Source organism: Oncorhynchus mykiss, chromosome 6 (genome assembly GCF_013265735.2).
Source record: "Oncorhynchus mykiss isolate Arlee chromosome 6, USDA_OmykA_1.1, whole genome shotgun sequence".
Lineage (NCBI taxonomy): Eukaryota > Metazoa > Chordata > Actinopteri > Salmoniformes > Salmonidae > Oncorhynchus > Oncorhynchus mykiss.
The window spans coordinates 30,468,104-30,494,729 of NC_048570.1; the positions used below are offsets into that span (position 1 = coordinate 30,468,104).

The 26,626-nt window shown below is 46.4% G+C and overlaps 1 protein-coding gene across 21 annotated transcripts in view; it reads left to right on the forward strand.

Moving 5' to 3' along the window:
- The window catches only part of LOC110525713 (ankyrin-1), a 77,614-nt gene that overhangs the window by 39,652 nt on the left and 11,336 nt on the right, over positions 1–26,626 (forward strand). For 16 of the 21 annotated variants that reach the window (XM_036979840.1, XM_036979833.1, XM_036979834.1 and 13 more), the window contains 11 exons: positions 872–1,076; positions 1,457–1,553; positions 2,997–3,225; positions 5,305–5,433; positions 5,550–5,669; positions 5,775–5,865; positions 6,117–6,191; positions 6,334–6,465; positions 6,843–6,998; positions 16,913–17,609; positions 17,949–18,321. In XM_036979840.1, coding sequence (XP_036835735.1) covers positions 872–1,076; positions 1,457–1,553; positions 2,997–3,225; positions 5,305–5,433; positions 5,550–5,669; positions 5,775–5,865; positions 6,117–6,191; positions 6,334–6,465; positions 6,843–6,998; positions 16,913–17,609; positions 17,949–18,321 — 2,304 coding nt within the window. Of the gene's footprint in view, positions 1–871; positions 1,077–1,456; positions 1,554–2,996; positions 3,226–5,304; positions 5,434–5,549; positions 5,670–5,774; positions 5,866–6,116; positions 6,192–6,333; positions 6,466–6,842; positions 6,999–12,803; positions 14,633–16,912; positions 17,610–17,948; positions 18,322–25,767 lie in introns of those variants that run through there. The other 5 variants (XM_036979826.1, XM_036979841.1, XM_036979845.1 and 2 more) reach the window with 5 other exon arrangements.

The window sequence follows — 26,626 nt, forward strand, 5'->3', positions numbered from 1 at the left end:
TAAGTAGCCTCATTTTTAGAGAGAAATATGTTACAGTGAACATGGCACAGGATGCATTTCACGGTAAGGTTTAGACTTGTATTCGGCGCAAGTGACAAATCAAGTTTGATTTGATTTGATTCCACCATCCATGGACCTTCCATCTCCCCTGCTGCTTTGGTGCATCCGCTGTGTTACCTGCAGCCTGTAGAACCTTATAACCTCATAACCCGGTGATAGCTTTACTCTAGCAGATACGCTAACCTTCTCAAAGGCTGTACAAAGTGAGACAGTTAACTTGAATGTGTAGCGAGGGAGACCATTTATTTTATTTCATATATCATTTAATATTCATCACGTGAAGCAAGTGAACGAGGAAATCTGTGCATGAATGCTTGAATTGTATTCTATACTTTGACTGGGTTAAACAACGTCTTTTTCTTTCAAATCTGTTTGCATTAATGTCTAAAGGTTTATGATTTTTTTGTGAATATAGATTTTTAAGTGTTAATATTTGTTTCACATTTTTACAATAAACACTGACAACAAAAAATAAACGCAAATGTGTCTTTTCAAATTGTTTGTATGTTTTGGTGTAGATTCAAATAGCATTTTGTTGACCACAGACTTCTCTCATTTTCTCTTCATCCTTCATTTCTTCCATTTGATTTATTTACCTGTACATTGTCATCCGTTACATCATCACATACATCCTATTATCTCTCACTGTCTTCTTTTCTCTTACTCTTTTGCTCTACATTGCTATCTGTCTGTCTACCTTTGTGTCAATTTCTCTCCCTCTTTCTCTCTGTGCCTTCCTCTCTTTCTTCTCCATACTCCTCCACCACATCGTTGTCTCTCCCTCCACACATCCTCTCCCCTCCAACCTCAGGCCCAACCAGTCCCAGACGAGCTGGTTGCCAAGCTGCTGGGTAACCAGGCAACCTTCAGCCCTGTGGTGACTGTGGAGCCACGGCGACGCAAGTTCCACCGGCCCATCGGCCTGTGCATCCCCCTACCCCCCTCCTGGAGAGAGAGCCCCCGGGACTCTGGGGAGGGGGACACCACCAGCCTGCGCCTGCTCTGCAGTGTCATCGGTACGCCAACACTTTCACACGCAAACCTGACTGAGGCCTTACAGTGGACTAATGGCACAGTGGAATAGTTTAATAGTTTCCCTCTATTTAGAGTAAACCATGAGTTGGACTGCGTGATCACCTCATAGACAGAAGGAAATTCATTGAACATAGTGATTCAAAGTCTCTCAGCTGTGAGATGGGAAAATCCAGATTTATGTCGGTCTGCAAGCCAGAGAATATGCAATGTCATGGCTATATACAGTAACTGTTGATTCTCTGCACCATAACAATGGGTGTCAGAGTGATATGGTGAAGTAAAATCTGCTTGCATGTTTAATATACCTTTTTCTCCTCATCCTTATATATTGGTGTAACTGATGTCTCTTCCTTCTCCCCAGGTGGCACAGCCCCAGCCCAGTGGGAGGACATCACAGGCACCACCAAGCTCATATATAGCAAAGACTGTGCCAACTTCACAACCAATGTGTCAGCACGGTAAGTATACAGCAGCAACTCACTCATTAGCATTCATGTTCATCAGACATTCAAGTTCACATCCGAAATCTCACAATCCAGCTCTTTCTGTCACTGGAGAGCAGTCAAATGCAGCCGTTTGTTCTCGGTAATAATGAAGCACCTTATTGTGATTGTTTTCAATTCAAATGGTAAAAAAGACACAAAGATAGCTTCTTAGCAAATAGCAATTTCTCAAGCCAGAATGTAGCTAGGACCTGGTGATGTCACCAAGCAGCTCAAAACTCCATCCCACCAAAACAGGCAGAATTTCAGGGGGTCTTTTCAAACAGCTCTTACACTAAAAGGGCATTATCATCATTTTCACAATTTCACAGTACTATTCCAACCTCATAGTGTGGAAACATACACTCACATGCCAGTTTATTAGGTACATCCATCTAGTACCGGGTAAGACTCCCCTTTGCCACCAGAACAGCCTGAATTCATTGGGGCATTCTACATGGTGTCTGAAAAGTTCCACAGGGTTGTTGGTCCATGCTGAGGCGATGGCATCAGACAGTTGCTTCACATTGGACAGCAGGACATTCATGTAGCGAACAGGCCGTTCCATCTCACCCCGAAGATGTTCTATTAGGTTGAGGTCTGGGGACTGACCAGGACACTCAAGTAAACTGAGATCATGTTCCAGGCGACGTTCTTCTATTCCTCAATTGTCCAGTGTTGGTGATCGTGTGCCCACTGGAGCCGCTTCTACTTGTTTTTAGATGATAGGAGTGGAACCCGGTGTGGTCGTCTGCTGCAGTAGCACATCCGTGATAAGGATTGACGAGTTGAGGGTTCCGAGATGCCGTTCTGCACACCACTGTTGTACTGCGACGTTATTTCTCTGTTTGTGGCCCACCTGTTAGCTTCCATGATTCTTGCCATTCTCCTTCGACCTCTCATCAACAAGTTGGTTTCACCCACAGGACTGCAGCTCACCATTGTCTCACCATTCTCAGTAACACTACACTGTTGAGCGTGAAACCCCCAGGAGGGCAGTCATTTCTGAGATACTGGATCTGGTGTGCCTGGCATCGACGATCATACCATGCTCAAAATCACTTTTTTTTTAAACATTTATTTTACCTTTATTTAACTAGGCAAGTCAGTTAAGAACAAATTCTTCAATCAAACAGTAACTCGTTCAATCGAACAGTAACTGAATGCCTCAATGCCTGTCTGCCAGCTTTATATAGCAAGCCATGGCCACGTGATTCACTGTCTATAGGAGCGACCCATTTTCGTGAACGGGGTGCTGTACCTAATAAACTGGCCAATGAGTGTATATAAAACTGCAAAACCATGTTTTTGACTGCATTGGGCGTTTTAGGTATGCTAATCACCTGCATATCTCAAAGGATCTAGTCATGAGTAACTTAAGGGTTGCCAGATATCTTACACACTGGTGTCTCTTCTCAGGTTCTGGCTGGCTGACTGTCCCCGGACAGCCGAGGCCATGTCTTTCGCCAACCTAATGTACCGGGAGCTCTCAGCCGTGCCCTACATGGCCAAGTTTGTGGTGTTTGCCAAGATGAACGAGGTCCGTGAGGGCCGTTTGCGCTGCTACTGCATGACTGATGACAAGATGGACAAAACCCTGGAGCAACACGAGAACTTCAGCGAGGTGGCCCGCAGTCGCGATATCGAGGTCAGTGTAGGGGGTTATATCGATGGTTATCACCATGATGTCATTGCTTAGAAGCTTCATCTGAAGAGGCACTGTGAAGTGAGTGGAGGGAGCCATTGGCTGTGTCCGAATACCCATACTTGCGTCCTAAATAGTAGGCTGTTTGAGTATGCAAAAAATAATGCTTAATAGTATGCAACATTTCAAAAATACAGTATAGTTTAAGTGCCAGGATGTTATACGCATTTCTCTTCTTCATCTAGTATAATCCGATGCACACTTTTCCACAATGCATTGGAAGAGGTGGGCTTCAAGTGATCGGCCCTAGTTCTCTTCAAGTAGTCAAACAATAAACATAGGCTACTTAATTGGGAAGATGCCAAATCCCGAAGCTTCTACGGTGGTGTTCAAATGTAGGATAAGTCTCTGTAAGTCTCTGTAAGTCTAAGTCTTTGTTCTCCTTTTAATGATAACGAGTATTGCATCATTGGCTAAATCTTTGAAAACAGAATTATAATTTTTTTTAATGAATAAATATTGTTTTTACTGCTGTTTGAAATTGGTGGACCAAAACCGAAAGTAAAAGGCTCAAGCGCAAGTCTCCGCCATTTTACGGGGAATAGGGATCAAATCAAATCAAATGGTATTTGTCACATGCGCCGAATACAACAGGTAGACCTTACAGTGAAACGCTTACTTACAAGCCCTTAAACAACAATGCCGTTTTAAGAAAATACATTAAAAAAAGTCATAGATAAAAGTAACAAATAATTAAAGAGCAGCAGTAAAACCACAAAAGCGAGGCTATATACAGGGTGTACCGGTACAGAGTCAATGTGCGGGGGCACCGGTGTCGAGGTAATTGAGGTAATATGTACATGTAGGTAGAGTTATTAAAGTGACTATGCATAGACAATAACAGAAAGTAACAGTAGTGTAGAAGAGGGGAGGGGGCAATGCAGATAGTCTGGGTAGCCATTTTATTAGATGTTCAGGAGTCTTATGGCTTGGGGTAGAAGCTGTTTAGAAGCCTCTTGGATCCAGACTTGGAGTTCCGGAAGGTGGCTTGAGTCTTTGACAATTTTTAGGGCCTTCCTCTGACACCACCTGGTATAGAGGTCCTGGATGGTAGGAAGCTTGGCCCCAGTGACGTATTGGGCAGTACGCATTACCCTCTTTAGGGGGAGAGGGATATTTGCTGGGAGAGGGATATTTGTTGCAGGCTAGCGCTGTTGCAATTCACCTAGCTTCCACATAGGGGAGAAATTCTGAGAAATTGTAGGTGTAGCACATTTAAACTACAGTAAATACTAAACCATCTTTTGATTTCTGACTGTGTCAGCACCATGGACTTGAGATGTGGTTGCGTTATGTTAATCAGGCCTTTTGATTTGTACGTATGGAGTGTTTTAGTTTTGTAGGCTAGGCTACTCATATCATTATTTCATTTATGGATCAAAATTTAGCAGTCATCCTGATCTCGTTTAGTGCATTACGTTGCTGTCCAGCGGTTCTGAATTTGCGATGCACCCGACTGTCCACGTTTCAGTGTGCAATAGCCTTTTGATTTGAACGTTTGAAAAGTTTTCATGCGTGTACTAGACTATTTGATTGAATTTGTAAATGTTACAGTACTTTGGTTTCACTAATAATAAATATGTTGAAATGGAAACAAATTATCTGTTCCTGTCTTCAGTACTTTTAAATAGGATAGATGGGCTATATGGTCTACTACGGTATAGGTTGAATGTGATAGGCTGCCTCTAACCAGCCTGAGTAGGCCTATAACTCCATTCATATTCTATTCAGAGTTTAGAGAACTTATTCTAATTGGAAATTAGTTATTATCAGGCTGGTTAATGTGATGCATGTCTATTGAATTTGGAAAAATCTACCCGCACTCGGCCCCACCCCACCTACTCAGCCAGTCAGGAGCCGCTACTGCGTTGCGGCCATGGCATACTGCATACTTTTTATTAGACGGTACGTGCAAAATAGTATGTGACAATGAGTGCATAGTATACAGTTTAAGTATGTAGTACACTGGTATGGGTATTCGGACATGGCCACCGTGTCTGAAGTTAGTGTCCTCCCCCTCAGGTGATGGAGGGTATGCCGCTGCACCTGGAGTGTTCTGGGAACCTGGTCCCAGTGAGGAAGGCTACCCAGCAGCCTCGCTGTTTCAGCTTCCAGGCCTTCCGAGACAATAGACTCCCCGTTTCTGTCAAGGTGTTTAACTCTCCCTCTCTGTCTTCCTTCCTCTCTCCATTACTCCGTCCCTCTCTGGGTCTCCCTCTCTCACTGAAAATATCTCTTGTCTGTTTCGCTCCGTTCTCTCCTCCAAGGTGAGAGATAGTAGCAAAGATCACTCCGGATTCCTGTCTTTCCTGCGGAAGTCTACCAAGTACGAAGACAGCCAACATGTGCTGTGCAATCTCAATATTACCATGCCTCTGTGTATCAAGGTAGGCCTAAAAAAAAATACACACATGCATATTTAATTTTGGGAACTTGTGAGATCTGAGGCAAATTATATATTCCAGAGGCTTTTGCTTATGTCCGATTGACAGGCTGCTGGGAGTGAAGATCGGAGGCGAACTCTGACCCCATTAGCCCTGCGAGAGAGATACAGCGCCCTGAATGAGCCTGCCATGGGTAAAGGTGCATGCCATCCCATCCCATCCCTATGATACCCCATACAGACCACCATTGTCTTCCGACAGGTGGCGTCATTCCTACACGACGCTCGTCCCTCAATCAGTGCAGATGAGTCAGTCAAGCTACCTGACATAAGACAATGACATACCCCACATGAACACGTTCACATTCCATGTGCCCCTTCATGCAGTAATAATCACAACGGTACATTAACTTCTCATGTTAAAGTATCAGTTGTGGTCTGGTTTCTGCAGCATCAATGAGTGCCATGGAAAAGACAGAGCTGAAGATGGCTCTGATAGCTGAACAGCTGGGACTGAGCTGGGCTGGTGAGTGAGTGGAATGAGTGTCTGTGTCTCGTGCCTGTGTTTGGTGCTTGTGTCGGCGTCTGAGTCTGTATATCAGTTTTAATGGCTTGCGGCTGCTTTTCCTCTCCTCCCTGCCTCTGTCTCTCCACCTTTGTCTCTCCAGAGCTGGCGAGGGAGCTACAGTTCAGTGTAGATGACATTAATAAGATCCGTGTGGAGAATCCTAACTCCCTATTGGAGCAGAGTTCTGCCCTGCTCAGCCTATGGGCCACCTGTGAGGGCAAGATAGCCAATAGTAAGTACCTGAGATCCCATATAGGTCAGTGGATCCTTCCTGTGCATCCTCTTATCCTATATTCATCATCTCCACTCACCCCCCGTACAGTCTTGCACTGGCTCTTGGATTTGCATGTGAGACTTGTCTACCCTATGCAGTACCTTGTATTAACATTGTGTTAACTGTCATTTTCTGGGTCAAACCTGGGTCTGTCAGGGTACTGGTAAACAATGTCCTTATTCTCCTCATACTATCTTCCACTTCCTTGTCTGTTATTTAACGGTCCATTTCCCATTTTCCTGCCTCTTGTCTCTGTCTTCTCTCTATTCTCTCTCTATTCTTTTCTCCTCCCCCTTTCTCTGTCTCTCTTTCTCTCTTGTGGCTCCTATGTACAGTGGAGAGTTTGTACACAGCTCTGAAGAGCATTGACCGGATGGACATAGTAAACATGTTGGAGGGCCAGGGGCCACAGCCTGCAGGGAGGCAGGCCCGGGAGCCAAGCAGACGCAGACACAACGAGAGCGACCACATCTCCCCCAGCCTGACCAATGGTAAGGCTTCTCCTCATCCGCACGCAGCCCTCTCCCACCCCCAACCACCATACCCTACCAGTTATTCTCTCTCTCCTCCTCCTCCTCCATCACCCTCCTGCCCCAATCCTCAGTCAAAGGCTGTCCTATATGCTATTGCCATGAACTTGAGATTTCGACAGATGTGAAACGCAGCAACCTGGACCAGGGCTCAAGACACTCAGACAACAACTGCCTCTGTGGTGCTCCTCTAAAGTCTGACTCAGATACATTCTCTTGTTTGTGGTTGAGTACAATGTATCAATGACCTGTAGAGCCTTCAATCAGCATCACAACCTTGTCTAATAGTGCCAGCTACATTTTAGGAATTCTCTCTCCACTGAAATGGCCGATGCAACTGGTATATCGATTTATGCAAAATGAACGGAGCCTGCCAAAAAAAGTATAGATCGAAATAGAGATCATTCTTTGACATACACAAAAGTATGTGGACACCTGCTCGTCCCCCCCTTTGGTGCTATAACAGCCTCCACTCTTCTGGGAAGACTTTTCAGTAGATGTTGGAACATTACGGCGCAAGAGCATTAGTGAGGTCGGGTACTGATGTTGGGTGATTAGGCCTGGCTCGTAGTCGTCGTTCCAATTCATCCCAAAGGTGTTCAGGCAAGTTCTACCACACCGATCTTGACAAACCATTTCAGTATGAACCTCACTTTGTGCACGGGGCATTGTCATGCTGAAACAGGAAAGGGCCTTTCCCAAACTGTTGCCAGAAAGTTGGTAGCACAGAACTGTCTAGAATGTTATTGTATGCTGTAGCGTTAAGATTTCCCTTCACTGGAACTAAGGGGCATACCTCGAACCATGAAAACAGCCATTATTCCTCCTCCACCAAACTTTACAGTTGGTACTATGCATTCGGGCAGGTGGCGTTCTCCTGATATCCGTCAAACCCAGATTCGTCCGTTGGACGGCCAGATGGTGAGCGTGATTCATCACTGCAGAGAACGCATTTTCACTGCTCCAGAGTACAATGGCGGTGAGCTTTACATTACTCTACCCAACGCTTGGCATTGCGCATGGTGATCTTAGGCTTGTGTGCGGCTGCTCGGCCATGGAAATCCATTTCATGAAGCTCTCGATGAACAGTTCTTGTGCTGACGTTGTTTCCAGAGGCAGTTTGGAACTCGGTAGTGAGTGCTGCAACTGAGGACAGGCCATTTCTACGTGCTACGCACATCAGCACTCGCCGGTCCCATTCTGTGAGTTTGTGTGGCCTATCACTTCGCAGCTGAGCTATTGTTGCTCCTAGATGTTTCCACTTCACAATAACAGCACTTACAGTTAACCGGGGCAGCTCTAACAGGGCACACATTTTACGAACTGAGTTGTTGGAAAGGTGGCATCCTATGACAGTGGCACGTTGAAAGTCACTGAACTCTTCAGTATGCCATTCTACTGCCAATGTTTGTCTATGGAGATTGCAGGGCTGTGTGCTCGATATTATACACCTGTCAGCAACTGGTGTGCCTGAAATAGCCGAATCTACTAATATGAAAGGGTGTCCACATACTTTTATATATATAGTGTATTTATAGATCAATTGGAACCTCAAGAAACATCTGTTTTCATGTGTGTTTGATGAAGTTGTTAGCAATAGGAAAGTTGACGATTTAAAAAGAAATAGATAAAATTAATGAAATGCTGTGTTAGTCAGCTGTGTATGGTGTGTTGCATGAGATTCTGTTCATGCGTGCCAAATGTATATTTTGTTAGATCTGTATTCAGTGCGTAAGTTACTACTGTGTCGTATCTGTGTATTTGACAGGTGTATGTTATTACATCCTATAAAGTACGATTTTGGCTATGAGTTCATGATGTTCATCTTTATCCAACATGATTTAAACCACAATCTGCCTACATAGGCCATGTGAGATATCGTGCAGGATATTATGTGTCTGTAAAAAACAAGCATTTCCATACATTAATTCAGTCTGTAGTCTTTCCTTCAAGCATACTGCTGTTGGCTTTGCTTCCAGGGGTCATTTCTCAAACTTTGACTACTTTTACTCATGGTTTACTATTTTACACATGCATGATATACATCAGATTGACTCCAGTTTCACCACTGGACTGGTGTAAAAAAAACACTGCACTGGACTGACCATCACTGGAGTGCTGAGGTCTCTCTTCTTGGTCTGCTCTGTGCCTCACTATCTCATGTGTCATCACAGCAGGTGCCAGGTCCCCTCAGTGCAAACTGGAGCAATAACAGGTGATGTAACTCATGCATAGATATGACCATGATGGACAAAGGGACAAACGGGAGATGCTCAGTCAGATCACAGCTGCAGTGACTCTGATATCTAACACCTGTCCAGTCTGCCTCCCAAAGCTCTTTCTTCTGACGCTGTCTGTGTAACAAGGTGGTCACACTCTCACAGGACAATACCAACCTGACCTCTAGACATGGTATTGTTTATGTTTATTACAACAAGGATTTTCAAGAGATCTATTATTTATCTTTTGGAGTTATGAATGATAGTATGGCTGATAAGTTTGTTCCTGATTTTTCAGAGGATGTAGAATGTACAGTGCCTTGCGAAAGTATTCGGCCCCCTTGAACTTTGCGACCTTTTGCCACATTTCAGGCTTCAAACATAAAGATATAAAACTGTATTTTTTTGTGAAGAATCAACAACAAGTGGGACACAATCATGAAGTGGAACGACATTTATTGGATATTTCAAACTTTTTTAACAAATCAAAAACTGAAAAATTGGGCGTGCAAACTTATTCAGCCCCCTTAAGTTAATACTTTGTAGCGCCACCTTTTTCTGCGATTACAGCTGTAAGTCGCTTGGGGTATGTCTCTATCAGTTTTGCACATCGAGAGACTGACATTTTTTCCCATTCCTCCTTGCAAAACAGCTTGAGCTCAGTGAGGTTGGATGGAGAGCATTTGTGAACAGCAGTTTTCAGTTCTTTCCACAGATTCTCGATTGGATTCAGGTCTGGACTTTGACTTGGCCATTCTAACACCTGGATATATTTATTTTTTAACCATTCCATTGTAGATTTTGCTTTATGTTTTGGATCATTGTCTTGTTGGAAGACAAATCTCCGTCCCAGTCTCAGGTCTTTTGCAGACTCCATCAGGTTTTCTTCCAGAATGGTCCTGTATTTGGCTCCATCCATCTTCCCATCAATTTTAACCATCTTCCCTGTCCCTGCTGAAGAAAAGCAGGCCCAAACCATGATGCTGCCACCACCATGTTTGACAGTGGGGATGGTGTGTTCAGGGTGATGAGCTGTGTTGCTTTTACGCCAAACATAACGTTTTGCATTGTTGCCAAAAAGTTCAATTTTGGTTTCATCTGACCAGAGCACCTTCTTCCACATGTTTGGTGTGTCTCCCAGGTGGCTTGTGGCAAACTTTAAACAACACTTTTTATGGATATCTTTAAGAAATGGCTTTCTTCTTGCCACTCTTCCATAAAGGCCAGATTTGTGCAATATACGACTGATTGTTGTCCTATGGACAGAGTCTCCCACCTCAGCTGTAGATCTCTGCAGTTCATCCAGGGTGATCATGGGCCTCTTGGCTGCATCTCTGATCAGTCTTCTCCTTGTATGAGCTGAAAGTTTAGAGGGACGGCCAAGTCTTGGTAGATTTGCAGTGGTCTGATACTCCTTCCATTTCAATATTATCGCTTGCACAGTGCTCCTTGGGATGTTTAAAGCTTGGGAAATCTTTTTGTATCCAAATCCGGCTTTAAACTTCTTCACAACAGTATCTCGGACCTGCCTGGTGTGTTCCTTGTTCTTCATGATGCTCTCTGCGCTTTTGACGGACCTCTGAGACTATCACAGTGCAGGTGCATTTATACAGAGACTTGATTACACACAGGTGGATTGTATTTATCATCATTAGTCATTTAGGTCAACATTGGATCATTCAGAGATCCTCACTGAACTTCTGGAGAGAGTTTGCTGCACTGAAAGTAAAGGGGCTGAATAATTTTGCACGCCCAATTTTTCAGTTTTTGGTTTGTTAAAAAAGTTTGAAATATCCAATAAATGTCGTTCCACTTCATGATTGTGTCCCACTTGTTGTTGATTCTTCACAAAAAAATACAGTTTTATATCTTTATGTTTGAAGCCTGAAATGTGGCAAAAGGTCGCAAAGTTCAAGGGGGCCGAATACTTTCGCAAGGCACTGTAGGTAGGCCAGTATTTGACATCGGAGGATGGTACAGAATGAGGATTCACTCTCTGACTGAATGTCAGTCTGGAAGATGCTCAATTCCTTGGTGATAACTCCCTTGGTCCCCTAATTAACCTTTACAATCAAATGAATGGAAAATTACAATCGATTCTGAAGTGGGAATCCAAGCCTGGAGACCGCAATTAGATTCCACATTGTATTTTTAACCCAGGTAGGATGCATGCAGCACTGTCATTCAGAGTATCTATAGGAAACAAATTGTTTTTTATTCTACTATTTAGTGTAGAAATGATGGAGAACTACATTCTTCTTACTGTACCTTTCAGTCGACCTGTTCTTGTCTTTTCCTTATTTTCATCACATTTGGCTCTTAGTGATTTTGACTTTCAATCCCCTTTCTTAACTCTAGTGGTTTGAGTCTAAGACGCATGATTTGCAACTCCGTAAAAGCAATGAGTTCCGTTTAGTCATACTAGTGAGGCTCGGGAGGCCTGAACTGAATCCAGCTAGGCTTCTATAAGGGTAACGTTACGCTCTCTGCCTGTGTGTGCATGGGGCTGTATGAGTCTCTTCAGACCGGGGGTCGTTCCATTCGGTGCACTGTGTGTCCCACTGGGATCCCCATACTTGTTCCTTTTGACTATCTGTCCCCTCTCTCTTTGTGTTTCTCTGGACATGTTATCTGCAGCCTGGCCGCCCTACTCTTCCTTCTTCTCACTCCTCCTCTCAGACCTCTGAACTCATGCCCTCCGACCTCATGTTGACCTCTGGCCCTCATCTTTATTTTGAAGACCAGTTTTTTTTTTATAACTCTTTATTTTTGTGCTCTTGAAAATTCCACCTTTTTAACCGTCTGCTCTGTGACCAATCCTCCTCACACACTGTGTGCTCAGCACCCCCGGGAGAGGGAGGTGTCCCTTGTTCCATCACTCTCTCTCTCTCTTCCTCCTCTCCCTATCTCTTTTGCTCTGTGCATGTCTTTCTTTCTTCCTCTTTCTCTTTCTGTCCTCTTCCAAATGTCCTCTTCCCTCTCTGTGTTTCCCTCCCTGCCCTCCTGCCTGTCTGCATGTGCAAGCAGTGGCCTGTGGGAGATGTAGTCTGGGAGCTGTTTATGCCTCTGTAACTTGTAGATGCTTTACTATCAGACTGATATTGCATGGCATGCATGCTGGGGAATGACCCGACTGTTTAGTCTGCCTGTTTACATCCTCTACTGTATATTATTCTCTGTGGGGATTAAAAGGTCCTGAACCCGTTTTAACCGTGTGTTTTGACCGCTCTGTTCATGTATGAATGTTGTGACATGTTGTTGATCAGTTGTTTGTGTGTATGTGTGTTTGTCCTGTATCTTTGAGTCTCTCCAGATTTAGGGGATGTAGTATCTATGCCCTTTCTCTGTCACACCTCATATTTGCAGGGTGTTGGTGTGTGAGTGTGTATGTGTGTGAGTGCATTTGTGTGTATACATGTCTGTGTTTTAAATTGTTGTCTTTTATGAGTGTCTTCAGTGTCTTCGTGTGTGTGATTGTGACTCTCTTTCTGTGTATGTGAGCTTCAGCCAGTTTGTTAATGTTTACAGTGTTTGTCTTTTCTACCAGGAGGGCCAGGCCACCACGTTCATTCCCCACGAACACCCTCCCTCATGCCCTCCTCTCTCTCTCTCTCTCCCTCTCTCTGTCACCGCCCCACCTCACCGTCCAACTGACCATGGGAGTGATACCACCCACAGACACACACTGAGAGAGAAGGACTGGCAACAAGACTGGATGGCAGAATCACATAGATATTAGATGGTCTTTTAGATTGTCAGAGACACAAACTGACAATCTAAAAGCCATGTACAGTCAGCTACCATAAGGGCTCAGATCATTCATACACAACCTTAAAAGGTGATATTCCAAACAAATACCATGATATTTATGTGAATCATCCTCACCCTACTGGCTAAAGAGTAATGTATACACGTATAAAGAAAGCTCATCAGCTGGAAGTCTTAAACCTTGTGGAACTGTTAAGAGGTTTTATCTACCGGGGTTATGCATATTGAAGGATACTTGTTATGAAGGATACTTGTTATGAAGGATGCATATTGAAGGATACTTGTTATGAAGGATGCATATTGAAGGATACTTGTTATGAAGGATGGATATTGAAAGATATTTGTTATGAAGGATGCATATTGAAGGATGCTTGTTATGAAGGATGCATATTGAAGGATACTTGTTATGAAGGATGCATATTGAATGATGCTTGTTATGAAGGATGCATATTGAATGATACTTGTTATGAAGGATACTTGTTATGAAGGATGCATATTGAAGGATATTTGTTATGAAGGATGCATATTGAAAGATACTTGTTATGAAGGATGCATATTGAAGGGTGCTTGTTATGAAGGATACTTGTTATGAAGGATGCATATTGAAGGATACTTGTTATGAAGGATACTTGTTATGAAGGATGCATATTGAAGGATACTTGTTATGAAGGATGCATATTGAAAGATACTTGTTATGAAGGATACTTGTTATGAAGGATGCATATTGAAGGATACTTGTTATGAAGGATGCATATTGAAAGATACTGGTTATGAAGGATACTTGTTATGAAGGATGCATATTGAAGGATACTTGTTCTGAAGGATACTTGTTATGAAGGATACTTGTTATGAAGGATGCATATTGAAGGATACTTGTTATGAAGGATGCATATTGAAGGATACTTGTTATGAAGGATGCATATTGAAGGATACTTGTTATGAAGGATGCATATTGAAGGATACTTGTTATGAAGGATGCATATTGAAAGATACTTGTTATGAAGGATGCATATTGAAGGATACTTGTTATGAAGGATGCATATTGAAGGATACTTGTTATGAAGGATGCATATTGAAGGATGCTTGTTATGAAGGATGCATATTGAAAGATACTTGTTATGAAGGATACTTGTTATGGAGGATGCATATTGAAGGATACTTGTTCTGAAGGATACTTGTTATGAAGGATACTTGTTATGAAGGATGCATATTGAAGGATACTATTTATGGAGGATGCATATTGAAGGATACTTGTTATGAAGGATGCATATTGAAGGATACTTGTTATGAAGGATGCATATTGAAAGATACTTGTTATGAAGGATGCATATTGAAGGATACTTGTTATGAAGGATACTTGTTATGAAGGATGCATATTGAAGGATACTTGTTATGAAGGATGCATATTGAAGGATACTTGTTATGAAGGATGCATATTGAAGGATACTTGTTATGAAGGATGCATATTGAAGGATACTTGTTATGAAGGATGCATATTGAAGGATACTTGTTATGAAGGATGCATATTGAAGGATACTTGTTATGAAGGATGCATATTGAAAGATACTTGTTATGAAGGATGCATATTGAAGGATACTTGTTATGAAGGATGCATATTGAAGGATACTTGTTATGAAGGATGCATATTGAAAGATACTTGTTATGAAGAATGCATATTGAAAGATACTTGTTATGTGCCCCACTAATATTTTAGTCATTTAGCAGACACTCTTATCCAGAGCATCTACGGTTAAGTGCCTTGCTAAAGGCCACATCAACAGATGTTTCACCTCGTCAACTCGGGCATTTGAACCAGCAACCTTTCGGTACTGCTAGGCTACCTGCCACCCTAACGTTAATGTGTTTAACTTATGACCCACGTACACACAGTCCTCAGACCTTCTGAGTGGGATGTCAGAGAGGTTATGCTGTCATTTAAGGCTGAGAGATGAGAGGTCCAGGAGGCCAGCTGGTGTCACTAATACCTACTGCACATTCAGCATAACTTAGTGCCAACAATGACTCATGTTGCACCTCTCTCTCTCATGTATACACACACACACACACACATAGTGTTCTTTCGCCCTCTCACACACACACGCATACGCAGTCAAACACACACATGCACACACAGACACACACACACACACACACACACACACGAATATACACTTCACCCCTCCCTCCACATCTCTCCTGTCTTTTCTACCTCTTGCTAAATCTATACTCTTCTCTCAGTTCATGCCAGTATGTAATCAATTCATTTCTACCACTTTATATACTATATATCCATTCTTTACTGGGTTTATGTGTCTGATTCAAAATACTGTATCTTTATGTTACTCATGGTCATATGTATTCATTAGTATACATTCTTGGTAATGTATTAGAAGAGAAGTACAGTAGCTATGGCACGATAGTTTTTCAAGTGTTTTTATTTGTGGTTTCTATAGCCATCTTGACCTTGAATTTGACATGTTATTTACTTGGCTATCTCTCAGGTAATTTCTCATACAGCAGCTATTAAGTACACTGTACTGAAATGTGAGTTAGTGTGGAAGAAAGCAGACTCAGGAAGCATCTTTGGCACTGTCCACTTGTTCAGATGCTGTCTGTTGTGCTGGCTGTATCTGGGTCTGTTCCATAGTCCAGTCAACATGGTGGTTGCATGTACACCTGCAGACAGTTTCCTAGTGGATAGTTTTTCTAGCATCTAAAGAGAACCTACCATGCTTACTGTACCACATCAATGCATGTTTAAAAGTCAAAGCTCTTCATGCTACCAGGCAAGAAATGTATTTTTTCCAAATAGAGATGTTGTTGGAGTGACTTGAGTCAAAGGTTCATGGGTCATATGTAGCAAATTCTCAAAGTTAGATTCCCTGTTGATATAAAAATGAGGTTTGGGGCAGCTATGCTTGCAGTGAGCTATAAGAAATGAAACTGTATATCACCATGTGTGTGTATGTGTGGTGTGAGTGTGTCTTTGTGTGTATTTCTGTGTATTGTGTATGTGGTTGTGTTATTTGTTTTCTAAGGTTTGTAATGCAATGTCTGTGGTGGTGGGTGGGTGAAAGTGTGTGTGAGTGTGTTGAATAACGAGAATGACTGCATGCATGCTGTTCAGCCTGACTAGAATATTTAACTTGCCTGGTTTTGTGTGTGTGTGTGTGTGTATGTGTGGGAAAGGTTGTGTGTGGGTGTGGGTAAGTCTGTGTGTGTATCGACATGTGTATGGCATGTGTATGTGTGTATAAGTGTGTGTCCCAGGCGGGCAGGTGTGTGTCCCAGCCCCAGGTTGGTTCGGGGCAGAGGCAGTAACTCCTGTGCCTCTACCTGTAGGTGGCAGACAGCGGAGCAGCACCAGCCACCAGCAGACCTCTCTCTCTCTGTCTGTCTCTCTGTCTGTCTGTCTCTCTGTCTGTCTCTCTGTCTGGCTCTCTGTCTGGCTCTCTGTCTGGCTCTCTGCCTGGCTCTCTGTCTGGCTCTCTGTCTGGCTCTCTGTCTGGCTCTCTGTCTGGCTCTCTGTCTGGCTCTGGCTGTGTATCTGCTGCTGCCTCCGCTGCTGCTCTCACTGTCAGTGCTGGCTGATCTGGCTTGATCTGGTTTGTCAACCCCCTCCCCCGAAGCCCCCCTTGCTCCCTCACCCTTAGCTCCTTGCACCTCTTCTTCAGCTCCCACTGTCTGGGCCCTTCCTCTCCCCCTCTCTCCACTTGCCCCCTGGGATCCCCCTCTGCCATCTCCCCATCGCTGCCCTGCTCCTGGGCTAGGGGCACATCCCCCCCTGGGGTCCCTCCCGGGGCTGGTGGGGCAAGGTGGGGGGGGCGAGGCGTGGCGAAGCAAGGTGGGGGGGCCCGTGTCAGTGTGCCTCTCTGTGTGTCGCTCCAGGTTACGGGGTATTACAGGAGGAGCTGCTCTCCCCTCCTTCCATGCAGTACAGCCTGCCCTCCCCACTCGGAAATGAGCCCTACTGGCAGGAAGTCTCCAGTCTGGAGTGTGCTCCCATGGCCATCACAGAGGAGGATACACTCATGGAGATGTCCGATGTGCAGGTGTGGCCCTCGGGCAACAGCCCCTCCCTAGTGGCCGTGGAGGACTCCTCACTGGAGTGCAGCAATGCTGACGACTCAGAGGGGCTGCAGGGGCTGTCGTACGGGAGCCTGGGCCGGCCGGGCAATAGGGCTACCGGAGAGGAAGGGGGGCTGAGTGGCTCCATGGAGCTGGTGGAAGACAACTCAGAGATGGGGGCTGTTGACTCGTTCAGCACCGCCACCCCTGCCACCCCTGCTTCGTTCAGCACCGCCACCCCTGCCACCCCTTCTTCGTTCGGAGGCACCATCGCCGCCATGTTATACAACGTTAATGGTCTGGAGAAGGGTCAAGGGTCAAAAGTCGTGAAGTCAGAGGCAGCAGCGGTCAGAGGCAACTTGGCAGGTGGAGATGGAGTTGGAGTTGAAGGAGGAAGAGGAGGAAGGACAGGCTCAGAGGAAGGGCTTTCTCTTGTTGCAGGACAACAGCAGCGAGTGTACACCCGGCTGAGCAAGTCGCCCGGTCTGAGCCGTGTGGCTGATCGTAATGGAGACAGGTGAGTGTGTCCTCAGACCTAAGTCAGTCTGCAGCTCAGCTGGACACAGCACTTGCCAGACAGGGGGTAGTCCAGACACTCACCTCTGAGACAACTGAGCCTTAGGACACTTCAATGTTGCCGTGTTTCCTAACCTAATAATACAATATTTCGTTTTAGTAACAGTGTCTATGAAGGACTATTAGTCAGCTTTTGTTTGACACACACATTTGACACACATTGGCCTCTCTCTGCTCCTTTCACTCCTTTGTCTATTCTCCTCTCACTTGTCCTATCTCTCCACCTCTCTTCATCTCTCTCCTCCTTTCTTCTTTTCTCACTCATCCTCTGCCTCCTTAGGTCCAGTGGTGGCAGCAGTGGTAGTAGAGGCAGTGGCGGAGGTGGTGGCTCTTTACTGTCCTATCTGCAGGAGCAGTCGGGTCCAGGTTGGCAACCTGTCACTGACCACACTCAGGCCTGGTTGGGTTCACAGACAACAAAACCCAGGCAGGCCATGGACTCAATGATGTCATCAGTGCGCGCTGCCATGGATATGGACCCCAGCCAGTCCCGTGTGTCCCAGGAGGCCTTGCTTCAGCCGGTGCGGGACATGGGGCACTCTGAGCTCCTGCGTGGGCACTTCAGGGGCACCCAGCCATTTGAGAAGGGCCTGGGGTTCCCTCACAGGGTGTCAGAGCTGCAGACCTGGGACGACGTACTCCTGAGGCAGCAGGTGAGTGGGAAACCTATTTTATTATTGTCTTGGCAGGTAGCCTAGCGGTTAAGAGCGTTGGGCCAATAACCGAGAGGTTGCTGGTTCAAATCCCCATGCCGGCTAGGTTTGAAATCTGTAGATGTTCCCTTCCTAAGATGGCACCGAAGAACGTGGCTGTAACGGTCTTCTAGGTGTGAAGGAGAGTCGGACCAAAATGCGGCGTGTAGATTGCGATCCATGTTTATTGTGGCTATAGCAACATGAATCCAAATACAAACAGTGCAAAATAATAAACGTAATGAAAACCGAAACAGCCTAAACTGGTGCAAACTAACACTAAGGACAATCACCCACAAACACACAGTGAAACCCAGGCTACCTAAATATGGTTCCCAATCAGAGACAATGACTAACACCTGCCTCTGATTGAGAACCATATCAGGCCGGACATAGAAATAGACAAACAAGACATCCAACATAGAATGCCCACCCAGTTCACGTCCTGACCAACACTAAAACAAGGAAAACACACACGAACGATGGTCAGAACGTGACAGTACCCCCCCTCCAAGGTGCGGACTCCGGACGCACAACTTAAACCTATGGGGGAGGGTGTGGGTGGGCATCTGTCCGCGGTGGCGGCTCTGGCGCTGGACGTGGACCCCACTCCATAACAGTTTTAGTCCACCTCCTTAGCGTCCCTAGATAGGTGACCCTTCTTAATGACAGCTCGGGACAGAGGGTCAGCTCGAGACAGAGGGGCAGCTCGGGACAGAAGTAGCTCGGGACTGATGGGTAGCACAGCACTGAGAGGAAGCTCAGGCAGGTAGTTAGATCCGGCAGATCCTGGCTGGCTGGCGGTTCTGGCAGATCCTGGCTGACTGGCAGATCTGGAAGATCCTGGCTGACTGGCAGATCTGGAAGAGTCTGGTCGACTGGCAGATCTGGAAGAGTCTGGTCGACTGGCAGATCTGGAAGAGTCTGGTCGACTGGCAGATCTGGAAGAGTCTGGTCGACTGGCAGATCTGGAAGAGTCTGGTCGACTGGCAGATCTGGAAGAGTCTGGTCGACTGGCAGATCTGGAAGAGTCTGGTCGACTGGCAGATCTGGAAGAGTCTGGTCGACTGGCAGATCTGGAAGAGTCTGGTCGACTGGCAGATCTGGAAGAGTCTGGTCGACTGGCAGATCTGGAAGAGTCTGGTCGACTGGCAGATCTGGAAGAGTCTGGTCGACTGGCAGATCTGGCTGCTCCATGCTGACTGGCTGCTCCATGATGACTGGCAGCTCTGGCTGCTCCATGCTGACTGGCTGCTCCATGCTGACTGGCAGCTCTGGCTGCTCCATGCTGACAGGCTGCTCCATGCTGACTGGCAGCTCTGGCTGCTCCATGCTGACTGGCTGCTCCATGCTGACTGGCGGCCCTGGCTGCTCCATGCTGACTGGCGGCCCTGGCTGCTCCATGCTGACTGGCGGCCCTGGCTGCTCCATGCTAACTGGCAGCTCCTTGCAGACTAGCAGCTCTGGCGGCTCCTTGCAGACTGGCAGCTTTGGCGGCATCCTGCAGACAGGCAGCTCTGGCGGCTCCTTGCAGACTGGCAGCTCCTTGCAGACTGGCAGCTCTATGCAGACTGGCAGCTCCTTGCAGACTGGCAGCTCCTTGCAGACTGGCAGCTCCTTGCAGACTGGCAGCTCCTTGCAGACTGGCAGTTCTGAACAGGCGGGAGACTCCGGCAGCGCTGTAGAGGAGGAAGGCTCTAACAGCGCTAGACAGGCGGGAGACTCCAACAGCGCTGGAGAGGAGGAGGGCTCCGACAGCGCTGGACAGGCGAGGCGCACTGTAGGCCTGATGCGTGGTGCTGGCACTGGTGGTACTGGGCCGAGGACACGCACAGGAAGCCTGGTGCGGGGAGCTGCTACCGGAGGGCTGGGGTGTGGAGGTGGTACTGGAAAAACCGGACCGTGCAGGCGCACTGGAGCTCTTGAGCACCGAGCCTGCCCAACCTTACCTGGTTGAATGCTCACGGTCGCCCTGCCAGTGCGGCGAGGTGGAATAGCCCGCACTGGGCTATGCAGGCGAACCGGAGACACCGAGCGCAAGGCTGGTGCCATGTAAGCCGGCCCAAGGAGACGCACTGGGGACCAGCTGCGTAGAGCCGGCTTCATGGCATTAGGCTCGACGCTCAATCTAGCCCGGCCAACACGTGGAGCTGGAATATACCGCACCGGGCTATGCACCCGCACTGGAGACACCGTGCGCACCACTGCATAACACGGTGCCTGTCCGGTCTCTCTAGCCCCCCGGTAAGCACAGGGAGTCTGCCCAGGTCTCCTACCTGGCGTAGCCATACTCCCTGTTAGCCCCCCCCCAAGAAATTTTTGGGGCTGCTTCTCAGGCTTCCATCCGCTACGTCGTGCTGCCTCCTCATATCTGCGCCTCTCCGCTTTCGCCGCCTCCAGTTCTTCTTTGGGGCGGCGATATTCTCCTGGCTGAGCCCAGGGTCCTCTTCCTTCTAATTCGTCCTCCCATGTCCATACCTCCTCTTTGGGCTGCTCCTTTGGGCGGCTACACTCCCCTGGTTTAGCCCAGGGTCCTCTCCCGTCGAGGATTTCCTCCCATGTCCAGAAATCCTTATTGCGCGTCTCCTCGCGCTGCTCCTGCCTGTTGACACGCTGCTTGGTCCTTTTGTGGTGGGTGATTCTGTAACGGTCTTCTAGGTGTGAAGGAGAGTCGGACCAAAATGCGGCGTGTAGATTGCGATCCATGTTTATTGTGACTATAGCAACATGAATCCAAATACAAACAGTGCAAAATAATAAACGTAATGAAAACCGAAACAGCCTAAACTGGTGCAAACTAACACTAAGGACAATCACCCACAAACACACAGTGAAACCCAGGCTACCTAAATATGGTTCCCAATCAGAGACAATGACTAACACCTGCCTCTGATTGAGAACCATATCAGGCCGGACATAGAAATAGACAAACAAGACATCCAACATAGAATGCCCACCCAGTTCACGTCCTGACCAACACTAAAACAAGGAAAACACACACGAACGATGGTCAGAACGTGACAGTGGCTGAAATTTTACATTCTTCCAACCAATTGTGCACTTTGTTATTTTTTTTGTGGTTTGTGTAACTTATTTTTTTACTTATTGTGTACATAATGTTGCTGCTTCTGGACATCAGAAAAGCGATTACTCACCGCGGACTGGAAGAAACTTTTTCCTTTAACAAGTCCGACGAGAAGGATATCCTGCTTTCACTGGAACAGGCCCAGATCCAAGCCTTTTGCGTGAAGAAAAGGGGACACAGATCGGGGATCCTTCTGAGAAGCTGGAGGCGAGCGAGTAAACTCCCAATGCCTTCCATTCTCCTTGCTAACGTGCAATCGTTTCGAAAATAAAATTGATGACCTACTATTAAGATGAACTGTAACATCTTATGTTTCACCGAGACGTGGCTGAACGAAAAAACAGACAATATAGAGCTGGCGGGATTTTCCATGCACCGGCAGAACAGAGACGCTACCTCTGGTAAGACAAGGGGTGTGTGTGTGTGTCTTTTCGCCAGTAACAGCTGGTGCGCGATGTCTAATATTAAAGAAGTCTCAAGGTATTGCTCGCCTGAGGTAGAGTACCTTATGATAACCTGTAGATTAGATTACCTGAAGATACAGTTCTCATCTGTATTATTCATAGCCATCTATTTACCACCACAAAGCGAAGCTGGCACTAAGACCGCTCTCAACCAACTCTATAAGGCCATAAGAAGAGAAGAGAAAATGCTCACCTAGAAGCGGTGCTCCTAGTGGCCGGGGACTTTAATGCAAGCAAACTTAAATCAGTTTTACCAAATTTTTACCAGCATGTCACATGTGCAACCAGAGGAAAAAAATCAGAGACCACCTTTACTCCATACACAGAGATGCATACAAAGCTCTCACCCGCCCTCCATTTAACCACAATTCTATCCTCCTGATTCCTGCTTATAAGCGAAAACTAAAGTAGGAAGTAGAAGTGACACGCTCAATATGGAAGTGGTCAGATGACACGGTTGCTACACTACAAGACTGTTTTGCTAGCACAGACTGGAATATGTTCCGGGATTCATCCAATGGCATTGAGGAATACAACACCTCAGTCAGTCATCGGCTTCATCTATAAGTGCATTGATGATGTCGTCCCCATAGTGACTGTACGTACATATCCCAACCAGAAGCCATGGATTACAGGCAACATCCGCATAGAGCTAAAGGCTACAGCTGCCTCTTTCAAGGAGCGGGAGACTAATCGCTTATAAGAAATCCTGCTATGCCCTCAGATGAACCATCAAACAAGCAAAGCGTCAATACAGGATTAAGATTGAATCCTACTACACCGGCTCTGATGCTCGTCGGATGTGGCAGGGCTTGAAAACTATTGTGGACTACAAAGGGAAACCTCAGACACAAGCTGCCCAGTGACGCGAGGCTACCAGATGAGCTAAATGCCTTTTATGCTCGCTTCGAGGCAAGCAACACTGAAGCATGCACAGGAGCACCAGCTGTTCTGGATGACTGTGTGGTAACTCTCTCGGTAGCCGATGTGAACAAAACCTTTAAACAGGTCAACATTCACAAAGCCACTGGGCCAGACGGATTACCAGGACGTGTACTCAAAGCATGCGCAGACCAACTGTCAAGTGTCTTCACTGACATTTTCAACCTCTCCCTGACCGAGTCTGTAATACCTGCCTGTTTCAAGCAGGCCACCATAGTCCCTGTGCCCAAGGAAGTGAAGGTAACCTGCCTAAATGATTACCGCCCCGTGGCACTCACATCGGTGGCCATGAAGCGCTTTGAAGGCTCCCTCTGCAACTAGATCGTTGACTTCCTGACGGGCCGCCCCCAGGTGGTAAGAGTAGGCAAAATAACGTCTGCCACGCTGATCCTGATCCTTGACAATGAGGCCCCTCAGGGGTGTGTACTTAGTCCCCTCCTGTGTTCCCTGTTCACCCACGGCCAAACACTGCATGGCCAAACACGACTCCAACACCATCAATAAGTTTGCTGAGGACACAACAGTGGTAGGCCTGATTACCGACAACAATGAGACGGCCTATAGAGAGGAGGTCAGAGAACTGGCAGTGGGGAGCTAGGACAACAACCTCTCCCTCAATGTGAGCAAGACAAAGGAGCTGATCGTGGACTACAGAAAATGGCGGGCCGAACCCCTATTAACATCAACTGGGCTGTAGTGGAGCGGGTCGAGAGTTCCAAGTTCCTTGGTGTCCACATCACCAACGAACTATCATGGTCCAAACACACCAAGACAGTTGTGAAGAGGGCACGACTAAACCTTTTCCCCCTCAGGAGACTGAAAAGATTTTGCACGGGTCCCCAGATCCTCAAAAGGTTCTACAACTGCACCATCGAGAGCATCCTGACCGGTTGCATCACAGCCTGGCTCCTCAACAGCTTCTACCCCCAAGCAATTAGACTGCTGAACAATTCATAAAAATTGCCACCGGACAATTTACATTGACTCCCCCGTACACTGCTGCTACTGCTGTTTGTTTGTTACCTATGCATAGTCACTTCAACCCCACCTGCATGTGCAGATTACTAGCCTGTACCTCTGCACACTGACTCGGTACCGGTGCCCCCTGTATATAGCCTCGTTATTGTTATTCTTATTGTGTTCGTTTTTATTATTAGTTTTTAATTTTGCCTACTTGGTCAAACATTTTCTTCTTCTTGAGCTGCGCTGTTGGTTAAGGGCTTGTAAATAAGCATTTCACGGTAAAGTCTACACTTGTTGTATTCAGCGCATGTGGCAAATAAAGTTTGATTAGATTTGAACAAGGCAATTAACTCTAATTGCTCCTGTAAGTCTCTTTGGATAAGAGTGTCTCCTAAATGACTAAAATGTAAATGCTGTACAGTAGGACTTGTATGACCACAGTCCAAACCCAGTGACAGAAGGCTATAACTGAATTAGATTATAAATACCATAATCCCACCATCCTCTCCTCTCACACACATGCACATACAAACAGAAGGCCCAAGAAGGGCACAAACAGCCTGTCAAGCCAAAAATAGCAGCCCCTGTCACCAGATCCCCAATCCCAGCCCATCACATGTGGCATCTAGCATTCTGGCACTGCACCAGAGCACCCTAAAGGACACTGCACCAGAGCACCCTAAAGGACACTGCACCAGAGCACCCTAAAGGACACTGCACCAGAGCACCCTAAAGGACACTGCACCAGAGCACCCTAAAGGACAGCTCAACTTTGCGACGCAGTGAGAGAGCAAAAGGGGCTGTTTCAGTCTCTATGGGCTATCCCTGGTAGGAAGTTATATTGGGACTGCCAGGTTATATTGGGACTGCCAGCGTGTTGGAACAGTAAGAACAGACTACAATGTTGCCCATAGAGAATAAGTGGCAGGAAATGGTCTTGCTTCTGACAATCTGCATCTTACTGTATTGTTTAAGTAAAATAGATCCCAAACCATTACAGAATATGTGTGTGGTGGAACATATACCTACATGCCATTGGAATAATAATATAAGTGTGGAAGTATAGTGTATGGTTGTGTGTATACTATGAGTACCTGAGGGAGTATACTATGAGACCATGAGGGAGTATAGTATGATTACCTGAGGGAGTATACTATGAGTACCTGAGGGAGTATACTATGAGACCATGAGGGAGTATAGTATGATTACCTGAGGGAGTATACTATGAGTACCTGAGGGAGTATACTATGAGTACCTGAGGGAGTATACTATGAGTACATGAGGGAGTATAGTATGATTACCTGAGGACGTATACTATGAGTACCTGAGGGAGTATACTATGGTTACCCGAGGGAGTATACTATGAGTACCTGAGGGAGTATACTATGAGTACCTGAGGGAGTATACTATGAGTACCTGGGGGAGTATACTATGAGTACATGAGGGAGTATAGTATGATTACCTGAGGACGTATACTATGAGTACCTGAGGGAGTATACTATGGTTACCCGAGGGAGTATACTATGAGTACCTGAGGGAGTATACTATGAGTACCTGAGGGAGTATACTATGGTTACCCGAGGGAGTATACTATGAGTACATGAGGGAGTATAGTATGATTACCTGAGGGAGTATACTATGAGTACCTGAGGGAGTATACTATGAGTACCTGAGGGAGTATACTATGGTTACCTGAGGGAGTATACTATGAGTACCTGAGGGAGTATACTATGAGTACCTGAGGGAGTATACTATGAGTACATGAGGGAGTATAGTATGATTACCTGAGGGAGTATACTATGAGTACCTGAGGGAGTATACTATGAGTACATGATGGAGTATACTATGGTTACCTGAGGGAGTATACTATGAGTACCTGAGGGAGTACAGTATGATTACCTGAGGGAGTATACTGTAGTGTGATTACCTGAGGGAGGCCTGTTGGTCAGGGTGCAAGTCTGTTATTCTCACTCTCAGCCTCTCAGCCTGACAGAGCAGAGCTCCTCTCTGGAGCAGCCAGAAGTATTTAAAGACTACAGATCACATGGCTGGGAGATAGAGAGGGAGCGAGGGGTGAAGGGTTGTTTTTGGAAGCACGGAGGAGAGAGAGAGAGAGAGAGCGAAGGAGCGAAAGAGAGAGGGAGGGAGAGGAAATAGAAGCCTCCCAAGGTTGCAGCCGCCTAGATTTGATGGCATGGGTCAGCCATTCCTACTGACCAGCTGACAGACGGAGAGAGAAAGGGAGAGGGAGACGGAGCCAGAGAAAGAAGGAATAGGGTCTAGTGGAGTAGAGCTTGCCGAAGAAGGGACACAAGCAGAGGGAGAGAAAGAAGGACAAGACGCCAGCCCTGTTGAGAGGAGAGAAGGCCTGAGGGTGCAGCTGTTGCCCCAGAAAAACGGAGAGAAGTGTCGTGGATAGACGGCGAGAGCCTGCACAGACGTGTCTGTGTTAGTGTCTGTGTTAGTGTGTGTGTTAGTGTGTGTGGGTGGGCGTGTAGTTGGGTGTGTGAGAGTGGGTGTGTCGTGCGCTCCACTGGGTTGCTGGGTTGCTTTGAGAGTTTGCAGAGGTAGAAGCTTGGAGGGGCTGTGAGTGATGTGGGCCCTGGTGACTGAGCTGCTTTTCAGCTTTGTGCTGCTGGCCTTCCTGGTGATCAGCGGTCAGAATGTGATGCATATAGCCAGCGGCTCCCTGCGCTCTGTGCTCACCTATGTGCACGCTGCGCTAGACCGTGAGCTGGGCGAGGCCGAGGGCGTGGCCGACGAAGAGGAGAACGTCACCACCCGCGTGGTCCGCCGCAGGGTCATTCTCAAG